The following is an 8,819-nucleotide window of genomic DNA, read 5'->3' on the forward strand; positions in this document are numbered from 1 at the left end:
TAGTAATTATTTCCCTGGTGGCTCAGAGGTTAAAGCGTCTGCCTCCAATGCGGGAGACCCGGGTTCGATCCCTGGGTCGGGAAGATCCCCTGGAGAAGGAAACGGTAACCCACTCCAGTATTCTTGCCTGGAGAATCCCATGGATGGAGAAGCCTGGTAGGCTACAGTCCACGGGGTCGCAAAGAGTCGGACACGACTGAGCGACGGAACGGATTTAGTACAAAAAACAGTAGTATTTTTGTATAAACTGTGTAATCTTATTCACAGCAGCTAAAGCAGAGAGTAAAATAAAATTTTAATTTCATCTGGTCAGGTGATTGCGTTGTTTTCATGCCACTGACTGCAAACCATTTTAGCCTGAGTTTTCAAAGGGGAACATGGTATGGTGGCCCTAGGCAAGGAGCAGACCATTTGTAGGTTCTTGATTTTCAATTTTTACTGTAGTTTCCATCCCTAAAATAGTCTTGTTTTCTGTTCATTTCTGTTATCTGTGCCATTCTAAATTGTATCTTAATTTGGTCTCTTAAATGTGTAAGTTGTGTAATTTAAGTATCCCCATATGTTTATCAAAATATTATCAAACTTATTCCTATATAATGGTATTTTGTAGTTTTAATTTCAGACTGAAGGCGTACAGATGTTTTATCAGAAAGTTCTAGGAGGATCTTCACTTGTATGCCTTTTCTTCTTTTGGTTTTTAATGGTAATTTTATTTTCATAGGAAAGACATTTGAATTAGGTTTTATTTCCTGTTTTTTATCATCACATAATCTTGCAAGAGATTACTGACCTGCTTTCTGGGGTATTCAGTTAAGCAGCTCTCCCTGATAGCTGTACTTTAGGCTACAGAGACGTGCACTCTACTGTTTTACACTGTTTTTAAGGTAATTCTTCCTTGAGCTTCAAGCCTAGAAAAATATGTTGTGCCTTTTTGGTTTTCTTAGGTACTCACTTAACTCTCTCAGCCTGTAAATTTCTGTCCAGGAAATCTGCTAACAAATATCTTAACTTTTTCCCCCTCCATTCTTTCTTAGAATCCTCACAAATTCTTTCCTGATGAACGTTTTGGAGATGAAAGTCCACTCTTGACAATGAGACAATCTGGGAGATGTCGAGTTAACAGCACCCCCACTGCAGAAACCATGTTTACAGATCTGGACTCTTTCGTGGCCTTCCATCCACCCTTACCCCCTCCACCGCCTCCCTACCACCCGCCAGCTACCCCAATCCACAACCAGCTCAAAGCAGGCTGGAAGCAAAGACCTCCCAGTCAGCATCCTTCACGTTCGTTTTCTTATCCCTGTAATCACTCACTGTTTCACTCCAGAGCAGCCCCTAAAGCTGGCCCCCCTGCAGTCTACTTGCCAGGTGTGAAAGCAGCAGCCCCCGATTGTACCAACACCACAGGGCTAGGGAGACAGACAGTGGCTGCCGCCGCCGCCTCAGCAACAGTAGCATCTGAGAAACAAGTGGTAAGTTCGCACTTCAGTGACTTACCTAAAGTTAAAAGTTTCTGGAATGTTAAAAGCAATTTCCTAGGCCCCAGGACTAGGCACCCTGGGACTCAGCAGTGCACTAAGTGTAATTGACAAGCTGAAAGCATAGATTTAAGGAATATGGAAATCGGAGAGAAAAAGAGAGTGGAGGTGGATGAGAAAGTCCAGAGAAAAGAGACAAGATGTGTGCGGTGGGAAGAAGCAAGTGCCTTCCCTTATGTTCATGTGCCAGTGCCTGGACGGGGTGGAGTTACTGGGCAACACAGGTGATGTTGTTACTGGTTTCACAGTGCACTCTTCAAGCATGTGTCTAGAGTCTGTTCTTGGACTCTATTCTGTAGAGTCTGTTATTCTCCCAAAGGCTTTGGTGGGGCAGGAAGGGGAAGCTACTTGTAGCTGAGCATACCATCAGGAACAGTGTGGCAGGAGACTCCCCATTCATAAAATGGGCAGAAAATTAACCCTCGTGAGTGTCTCTGCCTCTAGCAAGCTCTTTGATCAAGCACTCATTTAATTGGAAATCACAGTTGCCAGCGCTAGTCGCTAGTAAATTAAGCAAGACTTCCTTGCTTGATCTTGCACTGCATTGAAGGTTGAATTTCTGTTGTATATAATACATTTGAAAAAAAACAATATTGATTTTTAAGTCTTCCTGCTTAGTCACACATTATCAGTTGCATTCAACATAAGAGATAAAAAATACGTGTATTAATTCAGGGAATCTTCATTGAAAGATGACTGGACTAGTGTACAGCTTGAGTCAAATTATGATTCTTCCTCACCTTTTACTCTTCTGCCTATTCTCCCTGCTATCCACTCCAGCCCCTCAAAAAAGAGGAAATAACAAAGGTTAATAGTGTTGGATAAACCCAATTTCCATCTTATAGGCCTGGCCCTCAGTGCCACAGTTACAAAACTTCTACTACTTTATAATTAAATAAAACTCCCTTTGAAGGTAATTTATCTGTATGTTCCTTGCAGTCCTGATTAGAATAATGAAAAATTGGAAACTGCCTTAAGGTCTCACAGTGGAAGAATAGTTAAGCAGTCATGCCTCATCAATACAGTGGAATAGTATCCAGTAATTTAAATAGAAATCTCAAAATTTAGTGACAGTATTATATAGGCACTAAATTTTATGAAAATTAATATATGTGCAAAGTAAAAAAGATGAGAGAACTGCTTCCAAATGTTTATAACAGTGGTTATTTCAGTAGGGAAGGTTTGGGGTTTTGTGGGGGGTTTTTTGCCTTATAGTTTTCTATATTTTTATTATTCTTAAAATTAAGCATATATTTTTATAATGAGGAAACAAAATCAGTGAACCTCATTTGAAAAAGAGGGAGTCACAGGCCTTTTTCTTTTTAACCTTCCCCCCGTTTTGTTTCTGTTTGCAGTGCACACAACCTGTGCTAAATGATCTAATGCCAGATATTGCCATGGGTGTATCCACGCTGTCACTCAAGGACAGGAGGCTTCCAGAACTTGCTGTGGACACAGAGTTAAGCCAGGCAGTTTCTGAAGTAGGACCAGGGCCTCCCCAGCATCTATCGTGTATTCCACAGAGGCATACACACACATCTCGAAAGAAACACACACTAGAGCAAAAAACAGATGCTCAAGAAAATCAGCAGGAATATCCGGATTTCTATGACTTCTCAAATGCTGCTTGCAGACCATCCACTCCTGCCCCTGGCAGACGTACCCCCTCCCCTTCACAAGGTGGATATTTTGGTCCCGATTTGTATAGCCACAATAAGGCATCACCAAGTGGCTTAAAGTCAGCCTACCTACCAGGCCAGACCTCGCCTAAAAAGCAGGAAGAAACTGGGAAAGAATATCCACTTCCCCCCGACGGGCATCCACACAGACAGAAGAGTGAGCCGATACACCTCGACATTGTTGAGCAGCCTCCCCAGCGGCCGGATTTTCCCTTGGCAGCCCCAGAAAATGCTGGCAGTGGTTCAGCCCATGTCAGGGGGCGAGCAGCAGTGGAAACTGACTTGACTTTTGGGCTGACTCCTAACAGACCTTCACATTCTGCATATAGCTCTGAAGCTCCAGAAGAGAGATCCGGCAGAAGACTGGCAGATGAATCCCTGGGCCATGGAGCTCAGCGAAATACAGATTTGGAGAGGGAAGATTCAATCAGCAGAGGAAGGAGGTCCCCGAGCAAGCCAGACTTCCTCTACAAAAAGTCTGCCCTCTGAGAGCAACCTCCAAGTCGTCCGTGCCTGAGATGTGAAACATCCCATTTTATGATATAACCCAACAACTTAGAGACCAGTTTATTGATGCCAGCTGATAACTCAGTTTCACGTTATTTTATTCTGGTTTTTGTATATACATGTTTATTAGACATGGCATGCTAAGAGGGTTATTTTGAATGCTGCATCTGTCTGTTTTGTGTTTGAACAATTGTGTGGGGAAGCATTTTTAAGAACAAGCAAGCTGGCACTTTTTTTTTTTCTCCCTCTCTTTACAAACAATGGAATTTTTTTGCACTTGTACCTTTGTTTTATCTGTATTGGTTTTATATCAGTATGTTAAACTTTATTGCCACATTTAAAGGACTGTATTTTCATACTTTTTTGCATTTTACCTTTCATCTACCTATTTCCACGTGCATTGGATTGCACACTAAGATGTATTTTCTTATGAAATAGTTCTGTGTTTATTTTTTAATTATAGAAATTCCAAAGAACAGCACATCAAAATGCTCCTGTCTTTTCCGTAGTTGTTTCAGTTCAGAAACCTTCCTGCTCAGTCTTCGTAAATCTTACGCCATCCTGTTTAAATAAGTCCTGGGAGCTGGTCTTCATTCCTCCAGCAGGAGTCCGATCAGGAATCCTGACGTTTTCCTGGTTCAGGAAAGAACAAGAAGGAGAAAAGCCTTCTGTGTCCAGGCAAAAGCTTGTTGTTTTATCCACAGTGCAGACTCTGTTAGAATCACTGCAGGTTCTGGTCATGTGGATTAGTCTCACTAGATGAGGTTTGAAAGAGATCAGCTTTTTTGGAATCCTAAAGCAGTGGAATTAGTAACTTAAGCTTGCACTACGGATCGCTGCTTCTGAGCATCGCCTCAGCAGCTGAGGAGGGAGTGACTGCTTGCTGCCTTCAGTTGTCCTGCTCTCTTTTGGGGGGAAAAAAAAACAAAAGGGCTTTAGTCTTACGGATGTCATTTGGTGTTTGTAAGTAGATGTTTTAATTGTTTTTCAAAGTGTGTCATAATTTTGGTGTCCTTTAAAAAGTTATTGTATAATGCATAATGCTTTGTCACCAAAAAAGAAAAACCATTTTTTTTTTTTCCAGTGAAACACTACATGTCCTACTTGAACTCCACTGGGGACGCTGGTTTGGGATTTTACTGAACCACTGAGCACATGGGATCTTTTAAGATCCTTTCCCTTAGAAGGGCAATGTGTGAGCTAAGGACTGTTTTTTTCTTACTCTCCAATGTAAATATATTAGCATTTGAGTTTTTAAATCACTTCAAGATTATTTGAGCATTCACTTTGTATTTTTACACATTACACACACACAGCCGTAGCACTTAGATTAAAAGAGACTTTCTGAGCACTCCCTTGCTTGAAGGATGTTCGGAAGCCTCCTCTCTGTATGTATATATACATATATACAACTCTGAATCACACTCACTCTAAACTATGCAGGGCTAGGGAGCCTTTACAAGCTACCATATAAATGAATTACATGCACTTTTAAGTAAATAGGTTTCTATTGGATGTCAACAACTCTGATTTTTCCCGAAACTGTAGTTTCTCTTACAGTCTCTTCCTACTTTACCCTGTGGATATACACTCAGGAATAATCTGACATTTTAAAAAATCCTAACAGTAGATAGTCTCAAAGATGGGAACACGTCAGTTGATCTATCTACACCGGCAAACCGCTGCCGCTCGCTCTGCTGCCTGGCTAGTTAGCTGCTGCCCGCGCATCTGTCAGTGTTGGCCGCGCTGCACACCGAGCCCTGGGTCTCCCAGAGCCAGCACCAGGCTGCTACGAGCTCGGCTGCATATCATCACCTCTGAGGCTCCTTTTTTTTTTTTTAAGATGAAAAACTTTAGGACTCTGTTCTCATTTTTAGGAGGTTTGACCTTTTGTAGTAAGATGACGGTGTCTTTTGAAACTAATCTCGGTCTGTCTGTCCTCAGAAACAAAAAATATCCATTCCATCGCATTCCTTAAGGTGTATTTATGTACATGTGTTGACATGAATTCTTTTGATACTGTTTTAAATTTCTCTTCTGAATTCAGACTGTGCTGTGCTGGTACTGCAATTAAGAATGAGTAGATATAGTTGGTGGGGAAGTCTTTCTGATCTCCGACCTGTTTTTTTGTTTTTTTTTTTAAAGACATAAGAGCTATTGCTGCCCCACATGGCATATTTCTGAAAATTTATTAAATATTCTTTCATGTCCCCAAAATATAAAAGAAGTGACCCACTGTTTGTAGTTTTATTTAATTTATGAAGTTTGTTTTTAATAATCTGGTAGCATACCTGGCTGAACTGTGTATAGAGAGAAACGTGCTGTGGGCTGCTGTGACTTGCAGAAGGTGAACAGATGTGGGTTTTGTGTTAGGGTAGGTTAATGGATTTTTAACGTGTCTCGTGAAGTATGGTCAGTAGGGTAGGTTGAATAGCTATGTGCCTCTGGCTTTTGACCCCATCTCTTCAGTTTTTTTTTAATGCTTCGTAAGCATTAAAATCTTTCAGTGCTGTACTAAGATAAATGTGAAGTCTGAGTTAAGATTGCTCTGAGAAATTAACATGTATAATATAAAATTTAGGCCATAGGACCTAGTGTTTTACTCGATATAGAAACTTCCTGAGAACCAAATCTCAACACACCAGATCTCTTCTTGAGGCCATGGACAATCAGGCCGTTTGACAATCGCCACTTTTGGTGCCCGCCATGTTGAGGTTGGCGAACGCCAGTTAGATCCTGGAGCGGAAGCAGAGGATCCACATTTCTTCAAGATACTGTTGGTCTTGTTCTTATATTTTTCTTTTAATTTTGTGATCTTGATGAATAATTTCAGTTCAGAGTCATAGGTATGACTCCTAAGGGGAAAAGAGAGCAGCAAGAAAGGCAAAACTTACTCCTGAAAAAATAGTCGTTTGAATTGTCCACGTACCATGCATAACCTTTCTCAGTGCCCCTTCTAGGCACATCCCTAGACCTAAGCTCTCCTGACATTTCGGTAACCAGGTAGATTTTAAGGATTTTAAATGACTTCTTTTTATTTGAATTTTTTTGTTATTGTTGAACTCTCTGTGAAACTTTACCTAATTCTTGTTTATGCTTCCTTAAAAAAAAAGTGTTCTTCACTGGGTTTTCTTTGGATTTCTCCTTCAAACTTGAGTAGCAGTGGACAGCACTTGCCCATTGATGGAGGGAAAACGGCACATGCAACCTCAGCATGGGGCACAAAGCTGACCCCCCGTGTGTCGGTCTCTGGAAGTCTCAGTAACGACTTGGCTAAATATATATTTTCATGTTTAAATCTGCCTTTTAGGGATAATAAGTTTTGTGAAATACTTGTAAGATATTTGTTCGCAATTCTAAAGCATTTATCTTTTTATATTAGGACTGAACTCAAAGGGAAATGTTTGACTTTTTATTTTTAATTATTTGGTTGACCTTTAACTTACTGTTGAAAGTTACTATTAAAGCAGCAGTGATGGGTGCTACTCCCCGTTCTGCAATGGTTTACTTTGTCTACTAAGGAGTTTACTTTCAAACCTCATTACAGATAACCTTACTAAAAGAGTAACCGTCACACACTAAAGGGTATCGTGCTATTTTTCCATTAACACTATTGTATAAATAATATTCTATGAAATGTTAAGTTGTCTCTTTGTCCTATTGATTGCAATAGCTGTTATGTAATTGTATTGGCAAGTCTTTTGATTTTTTTTTTCCTCTAGAACACCCTCAGACCATGAATCAATCTTCCATATTCTGAATATTATAATGCTGTGGCCATTTCTGTAGAAAGACGACTCGCAAGTGTGTATCTTGAAAATAACCTCTTGTGTTTGCGTGTTTACGTGGGTTCTGTCTTAAGAGCTGAGAGGAGCTCTGGAAGCTTCCTGATGTACCTGCACGTGACTGTGTGTGTGGGTTCCACGGGCAGATGGGACGGAACCTTGCTCTTAGGTGGGGTGGCTGAGAGAGAGATTCCTGAACTCCACTTGCTGTTTAGGCACTGCGTCTGCACTTCAGAGAGGTGGTGTCTTCTACAACACTGCATTTCTTGTGGTTGTGCTGTTACTGGTATAAAGTCAAGTGCCTTCAATGCTAAAGGCTCAGAAATTTTTCTTAAAACTGATTTCATGTCCTATGCAAGTGTTTTCTACAACCTGCATAACCAGTACTTTGTAAAACTTGTTTACGCTTCGACTGTACATAGTGTTTTTTAAAGAAATACATAGTATTTTTATTTAGGTACCTCCGAACTTGAACTAGTCTGTGGGAAGCATTGTAAAGCGATCGATCCATTTCTCTTTTGAGTACCATTATGGTTGTACAGAGGTTTTCACTGGTTCTATTTTTCTACTGTTACTGACAAGCATGTAACACTGACTTTATCCTACATATAGTTGGCGTTTCAAATAAATGGCTTGGATAGAACCCGCTGAGTTGGATACAGTCTGTTTTAGCAGGTAGCACATAGTCCTCAGTTACAGAGGTGACTTTGCCCCCACCGCTAGGGTAGAAAGTGGGAGGTTTCTAGACGGACTTCTCCTCTGTCTCTTGGCCTTCAGGTCTTCAGAGACTTGTTAAGTGTTAACGGGTTTCTTGGAAATAACCACCTTCCCGTTTGATTCAAGTTCAAAGTTTCCTGTGATGTCATTGGGGGCATTCCTGAGAGATTTCATTTTACACTTTGAACAAAAGTAACTTGCACAGGGGCCTCCAGAGGAATTTCAGCATTCAAAGCACGTGAACCCAGCACCTGGAATGAGTCTGCACCTGGAAGGGCTGTGCTGAGAGACACAGATACACCCCGAGATTCCCAGGCCTCCGAGTGCCAGACATCTGGCTTAGATTCAGACTCCAGGCGTTAATTAGTATTTTTCCGTTTGAAAGGGAAATGATGTCATGATCTAGAGCCTCGTTTTCTGGGAAAAAAAGAAAATGTAAAATAGAAAGCTTTCCAATTTGCGTTTTGTTAAATCACTAAAACTTTTGTTCATTTCAGTAATAAGTTCCATCCTAGCACTTCACCCTTTGTTCCTCACCATGGCAATTCTCACAATGTTTTATAACCATCTTAGGTTTAACGGTGGGGTATCAA

The 8,819-nt window shown here is 40.8% G+C and overlaps 1 protein-coding gene across 3 annotated transcripts in view; it reads left to right on the forward strand.

Annotated features, from left to right (window-relative positions):
* The window catches only part of BTBD7 (BTB domain containing 7), a 90,011-nt gene extending 81,859 nt beyond the window's left edge, over positions 1-8,152 (forward strand). For all 3 annotated transcript variants that reach the window (XM_055418421.2, XM_055418420.2, XM_055418422.2), the window contains exons 10-11: positions 1,035-1,472; positions 2,894-8,152. In XM_055418421.2, the coding sequence (XP_055274396.2) occupies positions 1,035-1,472; positions 2,894-3,706 (1,251 nt within the window). In that variant the 3' untranslated portion in view covers positions 3,707-8,152. The remainder of the gene's footprint in view (positions 1-1,034; positions 1,473-2,893) is intronic.
* The last annotated feature ends 667 nt before the right edge of the window (positions 8,153-8,819 follow it).

This window comes from Moschus berezovskii, chromosome 21, assembly GCF_049115385.1.
Source record: "Moschus berezovskii isolate FMDL1 chromosome 21, NW_MosBer_1.0, whole genome shotgun sequence".
Classification (NCBI taxonomy): Eukaryota; Metazoa; Chordata; class Mammalia; order Artiodactyla; family Moschidae; genus Moschus; species Moschus berezovskii.